The sequence below is a fragment of the Budorcas taxicolor genome, chromosome 16 (assembly GCF_023091745.1).
Source record: "Budorcas taxicolor isolate Tak-1 chromosome 16, Takin1.1, whole genome shotgun sequence".
In the NCBI taxonomy this organism is placed as follows: Eukaryota; Metazoa; Chordata; class Mammalia; order Artiodactyla; family Bovidae; genus Budorcas; species Budorcas taxicolor.
Window position 1 is genome coordinate 19,917,966 of NC_068925.1, and position 22,675 is coordinate 19,940,640.

The 22,675-nt window shown below is 41.3% G+C and overlaps 1 protein-coding gene across 1 annotated transcript in view; it reads right to left on the reverse strand.

Moving 5' to 3' along the window:
* The window catches only part of USH2A (usherin), a 930,744-nt gene that overhangs the window by 29,601 nt on the left and 878,468 nt on the right, over window positions 1–22,675 (reverse strand). The window contains exons 64-68 of the mRNA XM_052653949.1: window positions 18,650–18,859; window positions 15,447–15,685; window positions 14,140–14,348; window positions 5,566–5,742; window positions 3,968–4,051 (exon numbers count right to left, since the gene is read on the reverse strand). Of these exons, the coding sequence (XP_052509909.1) occupies window positions 3,968–4,051; window positions 5,566–5,742; window positions 14,140–14,348; window positions 15,447–15,685; window positions 18,650–18,859 (919 nt within the window). The remainder of the gene's footprint in view (window positions 1–3,967; window positions 4,052–5,565; window positions 5,743–14,139; window positions 14,349–15,446; window positions 15,686–18,649; window positions 18,860–22,675) is intronic.

A 22,675-nucleotide genomic window follows, 5' to 3' on the forward strand; every position in this document is an offset into this window, starting at 1 on the left:
CACCCTGCTTATTAAACTTATATGCAGAGTACATCATGTGAAATGCTGCGCTGTAATGCTGTGAATGAAGCTCAAGCTGTAATCAAGATTGCCAGAAGAATATTAATAACCTCAAATATGTAGATGATGCCACCCTAATGGCAGAAAGTGAAGAGATACTAAAGAGCCTCTTGATGAAAGTGAAAGAAGAGAATGAAAAAGCTGACTTAAAACATTCAAGAAACTAAGATCATGGTGTCCAGTCCCATCTCTTCATGGCAAGTAGATGGGGAAAAAATAGAAACAATGACAGACTTTATTTTCCTGGGCTCCAAAATTACTGCAGATGGTGACTGATGCCATGAAATTAAAAGACACTTGCTCCTTGAAAGAAAATCAATGACAAACCTAGACAGCGTACTAAAAAGCAGAGATATCAGTTTGCTGACAAACATCTGTATAGTCCAGGCTATGGTTTTTCCAGTAGTCGTGTATGGATGTGAGAGTTAGACCACAGAGAAGGCTGACGCCAAAGAATTGATGCTTTGGAACTGTGGTGTTGGAGAAGACTTTTGAGAGTCCCTCGGACTGCAAGGATATCAAACCAGTCCATCCTAAAGGAGATCAACACTGGATATTCACTGGAAGGACTGATGCTGAAGCTGATGTCCAATACTTTAGCCACCTCATGTGAAGAGCCAACTCATTGGAAAAGACCCTGATGCTGGGAAAGACTGAAGGCAGGAGGAGAAGGGGATAATAGAGGATGAGATGGCTGGATGGCATCACTGACTCGATGGACATGAGTTTGAGTAAGTTTTGGGAGTTGGTGATGAACAGGGAAGGCTGGTGTGCTGCAGTCCATGTGGTCACAAAGAATCATACATGACTGTGTGACTGAACAACAACAACAAATGGTCAAGAGGAAGAAGGACAGACAGACACAGCTGCAAATGCCTGTTCTGTGGACGGCCTTCTGCCCTTTCAGCACCTGAAGGACTGCTTGGGCCTGCTTGGCCCTCACACCCACATTCTCAGGGGAAGTGGATCAAAGGGGAAGTGTTCAGTGCTGGGGTGAAGATGTTTCAAGGAGGGAGAGAGGGTGACTTAAAATTTGAATGCCATGAGGGATATATTTTGCTAACCCTAGCTCTTTCTGATAGCTCTGTCCTAAAAAAAGTTACTCTGCCTCTCTGGGCCTCATCTCTAAAATGAAGTGTTGGTGTCAAAATTCTGAACAAGCTCCAGCAGATCGGAATTCCTCTAATTAGGAACCAATGTGTGTTATTTGATTAAAAAAACAACACAACGGTTTTTGCCTAGGCATTGAAGAGTTGCACTTTCTCCATGTGGAGCATGGGCTGTAACTCCAGAAGCGGATCTAATGGTCCCAGTGGACCCCTTGCTCAAGAGGACTCAGGGGGATGTAGGGTAACCTGTCCAGGGGAAGCCTCAAAAGGGAAACAGCTCTCCCACCAGTTGGATGGAAATGAGATCTGTGTGAATTTCCTGCTTGAAGGTGCCTTCATGTAAGGGAACAGAAACATTTTTAAAGGTATATCATACAAATTAATGTGACTATGGATATTAGTTGGACAATACATCTTGGAATCTTCCATAACTTCACATGGTTTTCGGTTTTCCTCCTTTCAGCAATGAGACCCCAATTTGTATTCATGAACTGAGAGGAGATTTCACCTTTGTTATGAAGAGCTTGAAAATCCAGACCAGATCATGTCTCTTCATCCCTGTTTCTCTTTGCAAAGTACCCTTTCATTTTAAGGGACTCCACTCATCAAGTGGAAAACTCATGGTCAGGGTAAGGAATTCCTGGGGGTAAGTCAATTCCCTTTGACGCCAAAGAAAAACCCAACCCAGAGGTGCAGTCAGAGTAAACCCCATCCTGTTAATTGTCTGTCTCTAGGGAAGGCATACTCCCCACTGGCCAGGGAGACTAGATTGGTGAGATCACATGGAGTTTTACTCATCACATGGTCCTGCTCCCTGTGTCAGTATCACTGGGCAGAACCTGTTTAAAAGAGCAGACTCCTACACCCACCTGATTCAAAATCTCCACCAGGGCCCTGGAAAGGATATAATAAGTAAAATCAGCAAGATGATTCTTATCTACTCTTAAATTTGAGAAAGCCTGCTAAAGAAAAATCATGGAACCAGGAGTCTACCGAAAAACCATGTTTAACTTCTCAGTAATGAGCTTGCGCAGAAAGTGAAGAAGAACTAAACAGCCTTTTGATGAAAGTGAAAGAGGAGAGTGAAAACAGTTGGCTTAAAGCTCAACATTCAGAAAACTAAGGTCATGGCATCCGGTCCCATCACTTCATGGCAAATAGATGTGGAAACAGTGGCTGACTTTATTTTGGGGGGCTCCAAAATCACTGAAGATGGTGACTGCAGCCATGAAATTAAAAGATGCTTCCTCCTTGGAAGGAAAGTTATGACCAAACTAGACAGCATATTAAACAGCAGAGACATTACTTTGCCAAGAAAAGTCCATCTAGTCAAGGCTATGGTTTTTCCAGTAGTCATGTATGGATGTAAGAGTTGGACTATACCAGAAAGCTGAGTACCGAAGAATTGATGCTTTAGAACTATGGTGTTGCAGAAGACTCTTGAGAGTCCCTTGGACTGCAAGGAGATCCAACCAGTCCATCCTAAAGGAAATCAGTCCTGGGTGTTCATTGAAAGGACTGATGTTGAAGCTGAAAGTCTAATACTTTGGCCACCTGATGCAAAGAACTGATTCATTTGAAAAGACCTTGATGCTGGGAAAGATTGAGGGCAAGAGCAGAAGGGGATGACAGAGGATGAGATGGTTGGATGGCATCACTGACTCAATGGATGAGTTTGGGTGGACTCTGGGAGTTGGTGATGGACAGGGAGGCCTGGTGTGCTGTGGTTCATGGGGTCACAAAGAGTTGGACAAGACTGAGCAACTGAACTGAATGAGCTTGCAGGGGCATTCTTGGATAAGTCACCATGTCCCTCAGGTCTTAATCTTTCCACTTGTGGAAACATTGGGGTTCCTAAAAGAAGACTGAATGAGGTCTGCTCTGTCCCACAGCTGCTATATGTAAGATGAAATACACTATGCATTAGGTGTTACAAGAGATTTTACATGGCATCCAGACATGTAATGTCTGGGAACAGAATAATACTTCATTATTTTTATAGATTGAAGTTATCCTTAATAACAGTATGTATGTACACCTGTGTTTCAGAATTTTTTTTTTAAAGCAATCTAAATAAGCATCCAAAGTAGATAGAACATTACTTACTGGAATTTAAAATAGGGTAGTAGTCTCGATTCTACTTTAATGGAAAAGATTTGGCATTTCTCTAACTTGCCCTTTGAAACTGTAAATTATTTTATGTTAGATGCAAAGATTATGTGGAAAACTCAATCTAAAAGCTGCTCCATAAAAACTGCAATTTCACCACTTCAACTAAATTACCTGGTATTAACAGTCAATCATAATCTTTTACAGAGAATACAAGACAGAAATTTCCCAAATTCATTATTTTAGTCTCTGAATCTGGAATATTTTTGTTATGATTAACACAAACTGGTATTAGAGTATTTTCTCTTTCCTCTGACTTCCTCTATAAATTCACTTTTTTTTCTTGGTAAACAAATTCATAGGGCTCTTTATTGACAGAATTTTTGATTAGGAGAGAAGTTTTGTCATATATCTCTGCATCTACAATTCAATGATTTGGCATTTTAAGAGCATACCCTAACCCCTTGCCTAATGTAAGTTTCATGAGGATTTAAAAACAAATTCTTACAACACTTAACACAATTTCTTCCATATAGTCTATGCTAAGATGTGTATATACTTATATATATATACACACACACACACATATATATATGCATAAACAAATAAGTATATACAAATAAACATACATGTTTCTTTAGGAAAATGAGTAAATGCTACACTAAATATAATTTGAGTTAAATATTTACCAAATCCAGTGGAGGTATCATATTGGATCAAAGGCGTCTTAGCACTTCCTTCTTCTGTAGTGCAGATGACCTGGAAAAAGAAGGCTAAACAAGAGGTAGATGACTTTGTTATTCAACATCAGCAAATAGTGGGCACAGTTTCAGAAAAGCAATGTATTAGAACATGAAATAGTCTAAAAACAGGATTCTACAGCAAGTTTTGAGGTTTTATCTACTATGTAAACTTTAATTTCAAAGTTAAAAACTATCAAGAAAGCCAGCTATTATTATTGTAGTAATAGCATATGTATAAGTAACAGAACTAAAGAAGTTCAGAGGTTATCTAGCAAAGGAAAAGAATTATCAGAGGAGTAAAGGATAATATTGGGTTGGCCCAGAAGTTCATTTGGCTTTTTCCATAAGCTATTATGGAAAAATGCAAACAAACTTTTGGGCCAACCCAATACATACAGTGTATCTTGTTCTGCATATGATCTGAACCTGTTTTTTTAAAACTCACAGGTGTTCCTTCACTAGGGGACCCATAGTTTCTTACTAAGCAGGAGAGCTCAAAAGGGATCCTGGAAATCGAATGGCCTAAATACTTCTTCCAGTTCTCAGGACCCCGTGGGAAGTGAGTCTTGTAAGGTCACACAGATGGTTAAAGGCCCGGCCGTGGGCTATCTCAGCATCACAACAAGCTGCCCAGGTGACCACAAAAATGTGTAGCTGGATTGTTGTAAAAATGTTATTGTTTAGTTTCAAGTGCTATAAATGCAGTACTGGAGCTCATTGTTCACCTGCACCTTTTAGTCAAAATAAATAGTACATATTTTCAAGGAAACCAAAAGCAAAACAAAACAAAAAAAACCCACCACTAATTAATTCATTGTATAAACCCAGATTGTTCAAAATGACCTCTCATCTATTGGTCCTATGGCCATGCTGATCCTCAGAAAATAGTATCTTATAAAGCATTTTCTCATTTCAAGTTAAAAACATAGCAAACAGAAGCAGCACATGTAATTAAACAGGGTGAAAGAATTCAGTGTTAGAGGGAAGAGGGTTGTTATTTCAAGAACAGATACGGAGGTTGGTTAAGAAAAGCCCTTATTCAGGGTCCTTAATATCTGGAGATGGTCATGGCCTAACTGTGTTGGGGGTGCTTCAAGAAAAACTCCAAAGTGCCTAAAAGTGTATGATTTCAGGCATTGCTCATGGCATCAGTGATTCAAGAAGACGTGAGTCTGAGCAAACTCTGGGAGATAGTGAAGGTCAGGGAAGCCTGGCGCAGTCCATGGTGTCCAGAGTCGGACGTGACTTAGCAACTGAACAACAACTACGTGGCTAGTGAGTGCTATATCTCTGGCACACACAACCTGCCCTCCTGTCTTGTTCCTGGGGACCCTCAGGTCAGCGGAAGCAGTGCTCCGAGGACTGCATCACAAACGCAGTGTGCCAGGCAGGTCAACACAGAGCAGTCATTTTTCTGTAAGTGGTCACTTAACCCAGGACGTGTTAATGCTGAACGTCTGCGGGTCACCTTTTCAGATCGAGCATCTTGGAAAGCTGGGAAACCCAGCTCCTTACGCACCGAGAAATGGGGGCAGGAGACTCACTTTTGTCCGCTGTCCTCGGGATATAGAGGGTGGTGTCGAGGCCACTGTAGAGGCGCTGTCCTCCGTCGGTCAGGACGAACTCCTTCAGCCGCCCATTCAGCAAGAAGGAGTTGCTCCAGTTCACACACACCACGGACAGGTTGCTGTCCACTGAGAATGGGGCGCGGTACTGCGGCACTGTGCGAGAGGGATGTCAGTTCTGAAAACAGCTGGCAGAAGGTGCTAAGTTCTAACAACAGCTAACAGTAGGTTCTAAGTTCTAAAAATACTGTGGTGTGTGTGTGCGTGCATGCTTTTCATTTTCAAATATGGGCACACATTTTAAATTTTGCCCTTGCTAGAACCCTTCCAATTTATCTTATAGCTTAAAGGAAAAACCTGGCATTGGTGGGGGGTGGGGGGGGGGATAAAAAGAAAATCACTGGAACATGGGTGAAATGCTTTCTCAGCAATGTTGCACCTGGTTTCCAAAAAAAACCAAGATCAATGAAGAATGGTGTTTTATGCAATACAACTATTAACATACAATGGTTCTGCTCATCAGCAGAGCCCCAGAGCTCACATTTTGTTACATTTTCCTTCTTTTAACAGGTAAAGTATCCTTAACACTATTAACTCCAGCGGATAGCTATTTTTCATATCAAATCAATATTTATTGCTACAAAGCCCCAAGGACTAGATGAAGTTAATATATATATTTTTTTCTCCCAACCAAACTGCTTAGATGGTGAATTATGTTCTTTTGGCACCCATTTATTTTTAAAGCTTTTTCTTGAACCGTTAGTTTGTTTTCTAAGATAGTTAAAAAGCCTTGCAAGTAGCAATTCGAGAATAATAATTCATTGCCTTGACTAATCAATCAATAGCACAGTACATTAGTACATAATCAAGTGAAGACTTGTAAGTATTATATCAGATAGAGAAGTGACTTTGTATGCATTTAGCAGGAATGCTCCCTTTAGCATTTTTCAGCTCCTTACTAAAATAAAGGAAGAACAAGCCTTAACCGAGGCTCATCTTCTAAATGAATCATTTTGGTAGCAACAAATGAAGGGCTACCATATCATCTTGTCAAGTCAGAAGAGATTTATTTCATGAGATCTCATTTGCTCCAAAATAATCAATACATTTGTAACAACACTGAGATCCAGCTATATATGAAATCGGCTTTTAGGAAAAAAGTGAGTGGAAGAAATAAATTGGGTATCCTTTTTTCTTTTAAAATCAAATCCATGTGTTGCTGATGTGGGGAAATATAACAAAATAAGAAATCATTATGCTATTGTGATCATAGATTAAACTAGGAAGACAAATTTGGTTCTCATCTTTCAAAATAAGATGAGAGGAAAATGCTCCCATAAACAGAGGAAAATGTTTCTGCAAATACTGAAATAAGAAGTATCAAGTCATTTTTCAATACTGTTGAAAAATGTATTCATTTTTCATTTGAAAATGAAATGAAAGGCTCATTTGGCCTAATTGAGGCCAAATTGAGCCTAATATCACAATGAAACATACTATTGTGTTTGTTGTGGTTTCACTCTTTCATTTAATTTCTGTAGATTTCCACTCTCCCCTACATTGTAACAGTATAGATAAAGAGAAGGCTTGTAAATAGTATGAAAATAGAAAGATAGGGGCTTTATTTGCCTTGGAGGATGTGGAGATCTTCCTGAAGAAAAAAAAAAAGTGTGATCAAACTATCAAAATAATCAGGAATAATGGATTTGGAGATTGAGAAAATGATAACTACTATGTCAACAAAGCAGTACAATGCACGTACAATAGAGTACTTGATGTACTTTTTTCAGTTACTCCTTAAAACAACCTTGTAAGAATTAGCTCCTAATTTTTCAGGGGAAGGGACTAAGTTTCAGAGAGATTAAATAACTTGCAAAGGTCAACAGCTGGTAGGGGACCAAGGATCTGCACCCAGGCTTGCTTAATTCCAAAGGCTATGTTATTTCATTGTAATCAATGTACATTTATTTAAAGGAGCATGATTTACTAATTCACTTTATGGGGGCACTCCAGTTCTGATTTGATTCATCCTGATTGTTAAATATTTCAGGAGTTTTGTGAGTTGGTTATTGAACCCAGTCACTATTAAAAATTAAATCATGTAAACCTAAATATATTAAAACAAAGGTAACAAATATTAAAACTTGGCATTTTAATATTTGTGCTCTTCAGGCTGTTTACATCTACTGTCCCTGGAGGGTGGAAATATTATATAACAGTACACAGTCTCTTCCCAGCTCTGTGTTCAGTGCGGTCACATTGGCAACTTAAAATCAGTCAAGTGGGAGTATTTACACTGTGGAAATTGGCAAGTCCTTCAAGTCACAACATTTTTTCTCAAGAACGCCAGTTGTTAAACATTTGTACCGCACCTCTGCTCTCGCACTGAAGGTGTAATTTAGGAAGAGAGGGCAGAATATGCTGCTAATGCTTTTCCAGAGCTTTACTGAGTGTACACGTGATTCAGTTCAGTTCAGTCGCTCAGTCGTGTCCGACTCTTTGTGACTCCATGAACCACAGCACGCCAGGACTCCCTGTCCATCACCAACTCCTGGAGTTCACCGAAACCGACGGACCTTTGTTGGCAAAGTAATGTCTCTGTTTGTTAATATGCTGTCTAGGTTGGTTACAACTTTCCTTCCAAGGAGTAAGTGACTTTTAATTTCATGGCTGCAATCATCATGCAGTGATTTTGGAGCCGAGAAAAATAAAGTCAGCCACTGTTTCTACTGTTTCCCTATCTATTTGCTATGAAGTGATGGGACTGGATGCTATGATCTTAGTTTTAGGCCAACTGTTTTCACTCTCCTTTTTCACTTTCATCAAGAGGCTTTTTAGTTCCTCTTCACTTTTTGCCATAAGGGTGGTGTCATCTGCATATCTGAGGTTATTGATATTTCTCCCAGCAATCTTGATTCCAGCTTGTGCTTCTTCCAGCCCAGTATTTCTCATAATGTACTCTGCATAGAAGTTAAATAAGCAGGGTGACAACATACAGCCTTGACGTACTCCTTTTCCTATTTGGAGCCAGTCTGTTGTTCCATGTCCAGTGTTAACTGTTGCTTCCTGATCTGCATACAGTTTTCTCAAGAGGCAGGTCCGGTGGTCTGATATTCCCATCTCTTTCAGAATTTTCCACAATTTATTGTGATCCACACAGTCAAAGGCATAGTCAATAAAGCAGAAATAGATGTTTTTCTGGAACTCTCTTGCTTTTTTGATGATCCAGCAGATACTGGCAATTTGATTTCTGGTTCCTCTGCCTTTTCTAAAACCTTGTACATGTGATTACATTTATATAAAACTGCAAATGCTATCTTCAAAGCATCTTGTGGTTTGTGTTCTCTGATCCACATTTTCTCTCTGCTAGTTTGTATAATGAGTTAAAAGGAATATCAGTTCAGTGCAGTTCAGTTGCTCAGTCATGTCCGACTCTTTCCGACACCATGAATCGCAGCACGCCAGGCTTTCCTGTCCATCACCAACTCCCAGAGTTCACCCAAACTCACGTCCATTGACTCAGGGATGCCATCCAGCCATCTCATCCTCTGTTGTCCCCTTCTCCTCCTGCCCCCAATCCCTCCCATCATCAGAGTCTTTTCCAATGAGACAACTCTTCACATGAGGTGGCCAAAGTACTGGAGTTTCAGCTTTAGCATCATTCCTTCCAAAGAAATCCCAGGGCTTATCTCCTTCGGAATGGACTGGTTGGATTTCCTTGCAGTCCAAGGGACTCTCAAGAGTCTTCTCCAACACTACAGTTCAAAAGCATCAGTTCTTCAGCGCTCAGCCTTCTTCACAGTCCAACTCTCACATCCATACATGACCACAGGAAAAACCATAGCCTTGACTAGATGGATCTTAGTCGGCAAAGTAATGTCTCTGCTTTTGAATATATTATCTAGGTTGGTCATAACTTTTCTTCCAAGGAGTAAGCGTCTTTTAATTTCATGGCTGCAATCACCATCTGCAGTGATTTTGGAGCCCCCCAAAATAAAGTCTGACACTGTTTCCACTGTTTCCCCATCTGTTTCCCATGAAGTGATGGGACCAGATGCCATGATCTTCGTTTTCTGAATGTTGAGCTTTAAGCTAACTTTTTCTCTCTCCTCTTTCACTTTCATCAAGAGGCTTTTTAGTTCCTCTTCACTTTCTGCCCTAGTATTTAAACCCCACATGACAGCCAGTCATTTGTCGTGTTTTTCCATGTCTGTGGATCCAGTAAGCAGATTAAGAGAACCCTTTCTCCTTCGGTACTAATGCAACCTTTAGCCACTTCTCCAGTGTCAAGGAAGTTCTGATGCCTTCACTCACTCCATAAACAACACATTCTGGGTATCTAAGACACTCTGTCTAGTGCTAGAGATAAAATGGAGAGAATGAGGCTAAAGGAGGCACAGATTTAAGGGAGAAGATATAAGCTGTTGGGCAGTCTCCCAAACTCAAGCTGATTATGAGAAGCTCAAAGAGAGGTGTGGAAGCTGGGTATGGGGGTCTGGGTTTCAAGCCAAGGGCTTGGGGAGGTGGTGACCATTTGGGAGTCAGCCTTTGCAATGGAAGCCTTCGAAGAGATGAACTCCCCTGAAGAGGGAAGAGGTGGGACAGGAGAAGAAGAAGGAAAAAAGAGGGAAGGGGGAAGAAGGGGAAAGTGTGGGCAGAGAAAGTTTGGGGTTGAAGGTTAAAGAACTTGATTGGTGGAAGATCAACCAACAGAGTTGACTAAAATGGAACAGGAGCTTCCCTGGTGATCCAGAGGTTCAGAAGGTATGTGCATGATCAGTGACTCAGCTGTGTCCAACTCTTTGTGACCCCATGGCCTGTAGACCACCAGGCTCCTCTGTCCAGGGGATTTTTCAGGCCAGAATACTGGAGTGCCATTACTGCCGTTTCTTCCTCCAGGGGGGATCCAAACCACTTTTCCTGTGTCTCCTGCATTGGCAGGTGGGTTCTTTACCACTGAATCTGCCTTGCAATATAAGGGATATGGGTTCAACTCCTGGTCAGGAAACTAAGATCCCACATGCTGCAGAGAATCTAAACCTGCACAGAGCCCATGCACCACAACTAGAGAGCCTGTGCCCGGCAACGGAAGATCCCATGTGACACAGTGACAATCTTGACTGCCACAACTAGGACCTGATACAGCCAAATAAATAAATACGAAAAAAAAAAAGAAATAAAGTTGAACACCCAAAGAAGCAGGATGAAAACTGGGAGCAACTTGCCATGCAAAATATGGAGAACCACTGTTTATCCAAGGATGGGAGTTGGTGATGGCCAGGGAGGCCTGGCATGCTGCAATTCATGGGGTCGCAATTCATGGGGTCGCAAAGAGTTGGACATGACTGAGCGACTGAAATGAACTGAACTGAACTGAGGGTTCAATCTCACTGAATGTTCCCAAGAAGTCAATGTGATTACTGGTGAAAAATGCCCAGTGGATTATCAGTGTGGCGGTCACGGGCAAATTTAGGAAGAGATTTCCATGCATGGACGAAGTGGAAATCAGTTGGGAGGAAGCTAAATAAAATGTGGGAAGAAAGAAAATGGGAAAGTACTTGAAGACCATTCTTTAGAAGAGTTGTGCCCTGGAGCGAGGATCTTGGCCAGGAATCAAAAGGGAAATGGAGTCTGTTCGCTTTGAAATTAGAAGGGTAGAACCAACAGTGATGTACTGAAGGTTCGGGATAGAAAAGTGGTGATCAGTAGTGATGGAAGTGTTGGTCAAAACACAAGAGGAGGGTCTGTTTCAGATGGAAGGACCACCCCTTCCTGCCGTGTCCCTGATGAGGATCGTGGCTTTCTGGGGTGGGAAGGCAGCCAATTACTAATCGATGACTTTTCCTTTCCTGGTGAAGTATGAGGAAGGAGTTCTGCAGGTGGGTGAGGTGGGTGAGGATGGTGAGGGCATGTGGGAACAGGGTGAGGAGCAGTGAGGGGTTGGAGGAGGGTGGAGAAGGTCTGAAATCTCTATTACAGATGGTAGGGGGCTAGTTGATCAGGTTAACACAGCAGTACCGAGGCTGCTGCTGAGCTGAGTGATCCTGAACTTAGAGAAACACTTCCACTTTCTAAGTGTGGAAGATGGAAGGACTGAAGCGCTAGCTTTAGCTCCTCACAGAGCCCCAGGAGCCTCAGTTCAGATTCTAACGGATGTGAACAGCATCCTGGAACTGTAGTGCACAGTCCGAAGCCCTGCCTCAGCTTTCTCATCTGTAACTCTGGTTAATAATAGGACTTAACTTCATAGGTCTGTGGTAAGGACTATTTGTCAAACGCTTGAACAGTGCCAGCAATAAGCAAGCTCTTTAAAAATGACCTTTTACTAATATCCTGCTATACTGTTGCTCAGGCACATTAAGTCTTTGTATGAGGCACTGAATTTTCATGAATGTGTATCTCTCACTTTTAAAAATGTCAGTGTCAAATGAGATTATAGCCTGTTACAATGTTTCTGGAAAGCAAATTTGCAATAAGTGTTCAAAAACTTAAAATACTTAAAATACCTGATGTAGTAAGTTCCATTTGCTGCTGCTGCTGCTGCTAAGTCGCTTCAGTCGTGTCCGACTCTGTGCGACCCCATAGATGGCAGCCCACCAGGCTCCCTCGTCCCTGGGATTCTCCAGGCAAGAACACTGCAGTGGGTTGCCATTTCCTTCTCCAATGCGTGAAAGTGAAAAGTGAAAGTGAAGTCGCTCAGTCGTGCCCAACTCTTAGCGACCCTATGGACTGCAGCCCACCAGGCTCCTCAGTCCATGGGATTTTTCCAGGCAAGAGTACTGGAGTGGGTTGCCACTGCCTTTGCTGAAGCTAAATTCCATTTAAGAATATAATCAAACATGCACACAAAGATTTGCTCATTTCTCACTACATTTATAAAAGGAAAATATTAGAAACAACTGGAATGCCTCAACTAATTCACACAATGGAATATTATACAGCCATTAACCTTGGTGGCTAAGAGTTTTTGATGCCATGGAAAATGCAAATAAAATAATATCAAGTATAAAAATTAGATATTAAATTTTCATTAGAGTATGATCTCAACCACGTAATAAAAGTTGCATAAAAAGGGAGTAAAGGAATAAATTATGCCAACATATTAATGGTGGTTGCCTCTGGGTGTAGTGGGATAATAAGCAGGACTGGCTTCATGGGTGGGTAACCCGTGTAGCTGCCCAGGGCCCCTCATGTAGAAGAATTATAGACTTAGTCTGATGCTCTGCTGTCATTGTCTTGAAGTTCTTAATGATTTCTGAACAAGGGACCCCATATTTTTTTTTTCCAGTGGACCCCACAAACCACATAGCTGGTTCTGATTATAAGTACTTCTTAATACTTTTTGTATCTGCCAGTTTTAAAAAGTAGACATATAAACCTTATCAATTCTGAAAAGGAGTTATTTTATAGAAATAGAAGGACACACTGATTAGTTAATTGCCCTTTTCTGCCCTCAGGAGCCCTTGTGTTCTTCCTGGAAGGGCCAGATTCCAGTGCTTACTGGCAATGTGAGCGATTATGTCGTTTGTAAGGAAAAGGAGTGACAAACTTTTCCAAAAAGTTATCTAAAAGCAAATATAGGAAGCTTCCCTGGTGGCTCCGTGGTAAAGAATCCACCTGCCAATGCAGGACCCATGGGTTCGATCTCTGATCCAGGAAGATCCCACATGCCGTGCAGCAGCTAAGCTCTGCACCACAGCTGCTGAGCCTGTGCTCTGAGCCCTCATGCTGCAGTTGCTGATGCCTGCATGCCTACGGCCTGTGCACTGAAACGAGAGAAGCCACTGCAGTGAGAAGCCTGTGCGCCACAACCATGCAGTACCCCCTGCTCGCTGCGACTAGAGAAAAGCCCACGGAACGATGAAGACCCGGTACAGTCAAAATTAAATAAATAAAACTACCAAACTGGTTCCTTAAAATTTTTAAAAATTACAAAAAAATCATCTTCACTGTCTATTTTATCTTACCCATATATATATATATATTTTTTTTTAATTTTTACTTTATTTTACAATACTGTATTGGTTTCAACATACATTGACCTGAATCCATCACGGGTGTACATGTGATCCCAACATGAACCCCCTCCCACCTCCCTCCCCACAACATCCCTCTGTTACCCATATATTAACTTTCTCTAAATTGGTTTTCATCCCATTGCCACATGACAAATCTTCCTAAATTCATTTTTTTTTTTTTTTTAATTATTTGGCTGCATTGGGTCTTAGTTACAGCAGTCAGGATCTTTGGTTATGGCATGCAGGATCTAGTTCCCTGACCAGGGATCAAATTTGGGGCCCCTCTTTGGGATCACCGAGTCCCAGCCATTGGACCACCAGGGAAGTCCTCCCCAAATTCCCTCTTGATCTCCATGTTATTTAACCCAATGGGCATTTCCTCCCGATAGCTGTCTTCATGGATGTCTCAGTAGCGTTCACTGGAATTGAACACTCAATCCCTTTAGCGAACTGTTTTCCCCTCCCTTCAGGACAAGCCTCCCCTCTGGCTGCCCTGCCGCCTCTCTGGCACATGGTGGCAGCCACTGCTACTCACATTCTTTTTGGGTGACGAAGCTGATCCATTCAGTGGCCGTGCTGCCCACCTCGTTGTGGGCCACCACCCTCAGCTTGTAGGGGGTGTAGGGCTGGAGACCCTCGAGGCTGGCTCTCTGCCCTGGCCCCCTGTACTCGGTCTCGATTTGGCTGGGGGCACAGGGGGCGGCTGATCCCGGAGGGCATGCCTTGTGGACTTGGAGCTCATAGCTGGAAGGAGAGGGGGGACATAAAGAGGAAGCAGTGGAATTAATTTAACTCTCTTTTAAACCTGATTAATGTTTAGTGAGAAGCCGTTTTGCTTTCACCGAACCACCAGCGCTTTGAAACTCCCACTTGTGGGAGACGGCTGTTTTCAGAAACTCTTTATTTAACGCTGTTGGAAGTGGGCAGCAGATGGAACCAGAAAAATGATAAGGGAAGTCCCATGTATACACATGTCGCTGTCCACCCAGCAGTCAGGAACCCTTGTTGGTACAGAGAAGATATTTCTCCTTTTGGAGGACAGTGATAAAACTTCTGTCGGAAATAAAGAATATCTCTTCTCTCTACAGATTATTTTGAGTGAAATCTATATCTTTGCTCTTTCAAACAGTGGTTCATTACAACACTTTAAATTACATCAAAGGAATTCTGATTCAGCCACTGAAGTTCCTTATATTCTAGCTGAGCCCTGCAGAGTGAAAAATTCCAGGGAACTGTGAGGTGGAGCACATTCTTTCAATGAAGGGGAACACATTTCCTCAACTTTCTTTCATTGTTTTGGCAGCACACTTCGAGCCACAAAGGACCAGGGATTAAACTTGTGCCTCCTGAAGTGGAGGTATGTTCTCATAGCCACTGGATTGCTAAGAAAGTCCCTGGCTTGTGTTTCTTATTTTTGTTGTTCACCTTTCTATCCTTAGCTGATTTTATGATTGAAATACTTTGTAAGGAATTTGACCACACATCGATTTATTTGTCTGTTTTGCTATAAAGTGAAATGAAGTGTTAGTTGCTCAGTCGTGTCCAACTCTTTGCAACTTCAAGGACTGTAGCCCACCAGGTTCCCCTGTCCATTGAATTCTCCAGGCAAGAATACTGGAGTGGGTTGCCATTCCCTTCTCCAGGGGATCTTCCCAAGCCAGGGCTTGAACTCAGGTCTCCTGCATTGCAGGCAGCTTCTTCACTGTCTGAGCCACCTGGGAAGCCCATTTTGCCATAGGTACCTGTTCAATCAGCATGTCTTCCTGGGGAGGGTTGGGAAGCTGAAGGTCCATGTACATGTCTTATTTTGGTTTATTTCTCCCTTTGGCTCTCCCACACTACCTTTGAATAACACCGTTGGGGAACAGTGGTGGACTCCACTGGAAGGAGGCTGTCCTTGAGGCCAGCATCTGGATTTGCGGAGAGGACAATCCTGCGGGTGGAGCAGGAGGCGTTCTCAGCTCTGCTGTTGGCCCTTGGCTGCAACAATTGAAGCAAGTGCAGGCCTCCACCCCAATGGAGTAGGTCGTGAAGGGCTGCAGGCCGTGAAGAGTCTGCTGGGTGGCCAGGCCTTCAGCCAGCTGTAGAAGGAGAGAAAAGGCTAGATGAGGCCTGGTCACAAATCACATACAGTTGGTTCACTTTCATCATGTACCATACATTCTCTGAAAACAGTGCCTCACTAGTTAGTCTGGGAGCACCCTAGCATCCAGCACAGTACTTACCCTCAGGAATGACCAGGGGGAGAGCCATGGCTTACACATGCCAAAAAATGCAATGAGATAATAGTTGGATAGAAGTTTGAGGCCACAGGATAGGAATCACAAGGCACAGTGTTGTCTATTACCAGAAAACTAGAAAATGGCACAAAGCTCACAAAATACTGACCAAGTTCTGTGACCCTCAGGATGATGTGTTTTTGAAAAAAATCTATATTTGAATTATATTTCAAACTCAACGTTTTCTAAGGTTCATATTCTGCCATTGTTACTTGTGTGGATCAATAATTTGGGTATCAAAACTCCCCTCAAATTCTAAAGTTGAGTATCATGAGCTTGAAATATATTTTATATATCAGTCAGTTCAGTTCAGTCGTTTAGCTGTGTCCGACTCTTCTGCAACGCCATGGACTGCAGCACGCCAGGCCTCCCTGTCCATCACCAACTCCCAGAGTTTACTCAAACTCATGTTCATTGAGTCGGTGACGCCATCCAACCATCTCATCCTCTGTTGTCCCCTTCTCCTGCCTTCAATCTTTCCTAGCATCAAGGTCTTTTCCAATGAATCAGTTCTTTGCACAAGGTGGCCAAAGTATTGGAGTTTCAGCTTCAGCATCAGTCCTTTCAATGAATTTTCAGGACTGTATTCCTTTAGGATTGACTGGTTGCATCTCCTTGGAGTCCAAGGGACTCTCAAGAGTCTTCTCCAACACCACAGTTCAGAAGCATCAATTTTTGGCACTCAGCTTTCTTAATGGTCCAACTCTTACATCCATACACGACTACCAGAAAAATGATAGCTTTGACTAGATGGACCTTTGTTGGCAAAGTAATGTCTCTGCTTTTTAATACCCTGTCTAGGTTGATCATAGCTTTTCTTCCAAGGAGCAAGCGTCTTTTAATTTCATGGCTTCAGTCACCATCTGCAGTGATTTTGAGGCCTTCCAAAATAAAGTCTCCCACTGTTTCCATTGTTTCCCCATCAATTTGTCATGAAGTGCTGGGACTGGATGCCATGATCTTAGTTTTTTGAATATTGAGTATTAAGCCAAGTTTTTCACTCTCCTCTTTCACCTTCATCAAGAGGCTTTTTAATTCTTTGCTTTCTCTCATAAGGGTGGTGTCATCTGCATATCTGAGGTTATAGATATTTCTCCCTGCAATCTGAATTCCAGCTTGTGCTTCATTTAATCTGGTATTTCGCATGATGTACTCTGTATAGAAGTTAAATAAGAAGGATGACAATATATATAGCCTTGATGTACTCCTTTCCTGATTTGGAACCAGTCTGTTGTTCCATGTCCACTTCTAACTGTTGCTTCTTGACCTCCATATAGATTTCTCAGGAGGCAGATCAGGTGATCTGGTATTCCCGTCTCTTCAACAATTTTCCACAGTTTGTTATGATCCACACAGTCAAAGGCTTTGGCGTAGTCAATAAAGCAGTAGTAGATACTTCTCTGAAACTCTCTTGCTTTTTCAATATATTTATATATAGATTTAAGGGTTTGAAAGTCCATGTGTTTCTCTAAAGGTGTTGTTCTATACGAAATATACTTTTTTCCTCAGTTACCTTTGTTGCATTATAAACTTTTTCATTTATCTGGAGCAAATGTTTTTTACCTTATTGTGGTTTTAATAAGTGCTCTTTGGAACAAAAGAGCTCCAAAACTGGAAAATCATTTTCACATTAACATAAGCAACATTTAATTAAGAAGAGCTACCTGTTATTTAGAAAAATGTATACAAGGCACTCTAAATATAAATTATTTTAGTTTATTAATATTATCATTTTATAAGCATGGATAATCAAGGGTTGATTGTATTTACATCATCTATATTTATTGAATCGGAAGCCTTGTAGAAAATATGCTAATATTTCTTTAACATTCAATATGAGACTTCCCTGCGTGTGAGTGATCTTTTGAAATTGTGTTTCCATACTTGGCACGCTGGCCTCAAAGGATTTCTCCACACTTGCCAAAATTGTTCCCTCAATCAGTCTAAATAATTTATCATGTAATACTGGGATGTGCACAATTTCTCTATGAGGTCTGTGTGAACAAAGTATTATAATCTATACTTATTCATGAGAAATGTGACAGTGATACCAGCTGTCCTGCAGAGAAAAGAGACTTCATCTCCAGGATGGTAGTCTGTTGGTTTAAATAATGCAGGAACCAGACTAGTTGATTACTAGTGTCCTTTTCAGCCAGTGGCTGGGCTAAAACCCAATGTGAAAGGTGACTTCCCACGACAGGACTGTCTTATCTCCTCAGTGTGCCCCAAATGTGTTATTGCATGAACAGTGGAGTAGGGCTGAGCTGAACCATTCTGTTGTCTTTTCCAAAGACCTAGAACTTTCTCGAAAGACTGAGTTTTCAGTGTGTTATTAGCGATTTGCTCATGCCAAATGGGGATTCTGAGGTTTTCCTTTGCTCTATTTTTTTCCCTTTTCACATTAACATTTACATCACTGACAAAGACTGTTTCTTGGCCCCTTACTACAAGCCGCTACTATGTTAAGTGCCTGACATGTGTATCCTAATTAAATTCATTCAATTAACTTGATTATCTCTAAGGTCTTAGGCTTCTTACAAGATCAGTGGAGTCTTGAATACCACCTTTAGCCCTCCTCACCCCAAGCATTTACATATCTTCTGTATGTTTCCTGATGCTATTTCTTTGCAGTGGGATCTTTGTGTCACTAAGGTCACCACGGGGCAACTGAGAACAGATGGATAAGAAAGAAGGATCAAGACTGACAAAAAGCAAGGGCACCAAGCTTGATTATTTAAGTAAACCAATCAGAATACTGCTGCTCACCACTGTCTGGGCCCCGCTGGTGCTCCTGGAGAACAATCTGTAGAGAGTGACAATCCCGTTGGGCTTCCTGGGGGCGCTGATGTTGACCACTGCTTGGGTGGCAGAAACCGCGTGGAACTTGGGGGCCCTGAGACCTTCCGGGGGGGCAGGTCCAGTTCTACACCGCGACCAGCTGCTGGGGGCTTTTCCTGCTGAATTCACGGCCCAGACCTCCAAAGAGAAATCAGTAAGACCCATCAAAAGCAAGGTAACCTCAAGCTGCAAAGAAGCTGGCAACCAGAGCAACTGAACACAACAGAATGAGAGACACTGTGATTCTGGAACTTCACAATCACAAAGGAGGGCAGGTCTTCCCTCCTTTTAGCCTTTGACCCTGTGAACAACAGAGGGGCTGATTAGAACCTCGGTTTCCAAATGCAATCAGCTGATTTAAGCCTAATGAAAAGCTGCTCATCCCTATGCGGGGCGTGGAGTGATTTTTGTTAGCTTCTGCAAACCGGATGGATCTGCAGACTCCATAAAACTCAGCAATTCTTAAACCCTGTCCTCACTCAATCTGCATGAAAATTAAATTTTCCTTTCATCAAGAAGTGAATAAACATATGGAAGGAGGTATAATCTTATTTATCAAGCACCATTTGTATAATTAAACACGAATATCCTAAAAGGTTGCCTTAGGTCATTATTTGCATGAGCAAGTAATTTGTAGAATGTCAGGTACAATAGACAGAGTAGATGGATGTGTGAGTGGATAGGGTTAAATTAGGCCCAATAATAGCCAACTACACAGTGATCAATCAGGATGATAGATCTAAATGGCAATACGAGCGGACTGTCTGCATGTTTAGGAGTAGGAGTCTTCCTTAGTAAGCTTTCATGTTGGGCAAGTCTAACTTCAGGCAAATTTTTCTGCATTTGGTGTCTTTGTGTGTGTGTGTCTATACACACACATATATACACATACATGAATATTATAATTCATATAATACATATGATATATAATTGTCTATTTATAACATATATATGTATTTAATTATATATATTTGTTTTGAGCTTTTAAAGGCAAGTCTTGAAAACTTGATTCTATAGTACATGTGTTCTAGGTGTGTGATGTTAAAAGAGCATGTGGAATGTTCAAATTCAAGATATTTAGGAAACACTGTAGGAGAATACTTTGCAGTGAGAGTTTAGTTTCATTTTTATTTTGCTTTCACAGCAATAATATCTTTAAGAGAATTTAATGAATATCAGAGAGATTTCAGCAGTTAGGCTAACTCCTATAAATGTTTCTGTACTTTTTTTTTTTGCAGATTTCTCTAAAAGTAATCTTTCTGATGTTGAATTGTTCTTGAATTACAGTCAAGAGCAAATCTCCAGGCTGTTGCTGACAGGATTGCCAGAAGCCCTGTTTTTCACCCCAGTTTTATTGAGAAATAATTGATATACATGCGCCATTTTAAAAAGAGATAACTAACCTACTTACTAAGTAGAGCCTGCTCTTTTCAGTGCTCTGATCCATTGCTCCCGTCACGTGGATAATAATCACTCACATTTGTATAAATTTTATACTTTACAAGACACTTTAACAAATATTCACTGAGTAGGTCCTCACAAACACAACTTTGTAAGGTGGCTGGAGAATATATTATTGGCCCCTTTTACAGATGAGGAAATCAAGCCTCTGAAATGTGACTGTCTTGTTCAAGGTGACAGAAGTCCCAAGACCTGAAACTAGAATTCTACTCTCCAGGAAATTTTATTGCTCTTTCCAGTAAGCTGTGCTTTTGATTCTGTATGTCATCCATACACATAAGTAAGATACTCAGGATTATGAATATTAAATGACTTGTCTATAGACAATTACCTGCAATTCTGGATTAGGTAAAATCTCAGCTTGCAAGGGTAAACAGGCATACCCAGGTTGCCTTGAATGACGAAGGTTTGTTTTGATAGACCCAGGGAAGTAAGGAGCAGAAAACTGTCTTAGCAATGCGAGAGCCAGGTTCCATGGAAACCAGGGTCCAGGGCAGAACACAACAGCTGCTCTTACCACCCTCTCTGGAATGGCCATGGTCAGTCTTACAACAGGGAGAGTAGCTATAGGAAATAACTGATGAGGAGGTCAGACGGTAAGGCTGATGAGAAAGAGCCTCTGACTTCAGTCTGCTAACCTCTTTTACTGAAAATTTCTTTATGGAGGGTAGGAAAGCATTTTTGATTACACAATAAGTGACAAAGTTTGAAAAGAAAATAAATATTCTTGAGAAAGGGATGCAAAATAAGGTGAGCATACTGATATCAAACTCTTTGCCAAGTTTAAGGCTTTGGTTGGTAATTTACGTGCATACAGGATTTTAGTAGGGGCCACAAAGGATGGAGAACACAAGGAGGAAAGTGCAACTGGGTTTGACAAAATAAAAATTCAGCAAGCTGCCTATTAATTCACGCTCAGTCACTCAGTCATGTCCAGCTCTTGAAGACCCCATGGACGGTAGCCCATCAGGCTCTTCTGTCCATGAGTTTTTCCAGGCAAGAATACTAGAGTGTGTTGCCATGCCCTCCTCCGGGGGATCTTCCTGACTCAGGGATCAAACCTGCGTCTCCTGCGTCTCCTGCATTGGCAGGCGGATTAACTACTGAGCACCAAGTCTATTAAGACTTTTTAATGCTCACGCTGGCAGTTAGGTCTAGACCTCATGCCTTTCTGCGTTGCATGAGTTTTTACGGGGTGAAGTTCTAGTTCCAAAATATAATTTAACCCATGGTATTTTAAAACATTTGAGTCTCAGTAATGTAGTATTTTACTGTATTTTTCTAGAAATATTAAAAAAATAAAAACTGGGCCATACAGAATTCCCCATCAGTAACTGGGAATGAATGTAGGCTCTAGTGTCTTTTGTCTTTGAGAGGAGACCTTCATAATAGTGCTTTTTTCCTAATCTTTCTTTTTAGTATTCAATCAATTTGAGATCAAAATAGCATTCATATAAATCAACATGCTTATGCAAAGCAGGAGCAGCCTATTTACATGAGCTCCTCTGAAAATGAAAGCAGTTACAGTGAAGAAAGCTGTGCTAATGAAGCATTATGGATTTCTCAAGACTTGTACCACAAGGCAGTATCTCTTATGCCAAACTACCAGAAGAAAAGGCAGAAAGAAACTGTCACTGATTCTCTTTCTGTCTTTCTCTCTCTCAAGGTAAAAAGTCATTTAGCTAAAAATCGCTGTAGATTTTTGTCTATGCCCAGCTAAACAGGAGATAAAGGAACTAAAGTATAGCTTAAGGTTCAGGATAAAAATACTAACAGATTATGCCTATGGTTTATTTTTACTGAGAAATAATGGCCCAAAGATTTAGGTCCATCTTTATATGGTAGATAAAAAGCAGAGATCTTGTATGGGGAAATGTGAGTAGTATACTCTGATCTTCTATTTTTAATGAACCTATATAAACATTAAGAAATGAGATATCTGGAGAACAGAGCTAGAGTTGCCTACTTAGTCTGTCTATCTAGCTACCTATCAGGTTGGCAAAAAAGTTCATTTGCATTTTTCCATAGATGTTATGAAAAAACTTGAATGAACTTTTTGGCTAACACAATATCGATATCTATCTGCCACCTATCTACCTCTTATTTACCTAATAAACCAACCCACCTGATTTGTATTCCAAGATTCCCCTCACATATTCTTGTTGCTGTTGTTGAGTCACTAAGTCACATCTGACTCTTTGTGACCCCATGGACTGTAGCCTGCCAGGCTCCTCTGTCCATGGGATTTCCTAGGCAAGAACACTGGAGTGGGTTGCCATTTCCTTCTCCAGGGGATCTTCCTGATTCAGGGATCCAACCTGCATCTCCCTGTATTGCAGGTGGATTCTTTACTACTGAGCCACCAGGGGATATAAACAATATATGAGTTACTCAGAAAAAAGAAGGGACTTTTTAAGAGTGGAAAACTAAAGTATAGTTTACAAATTTCATGCTCAAGAGTGAAAAAAAGTAAGGATACATTTCATCTTTTGT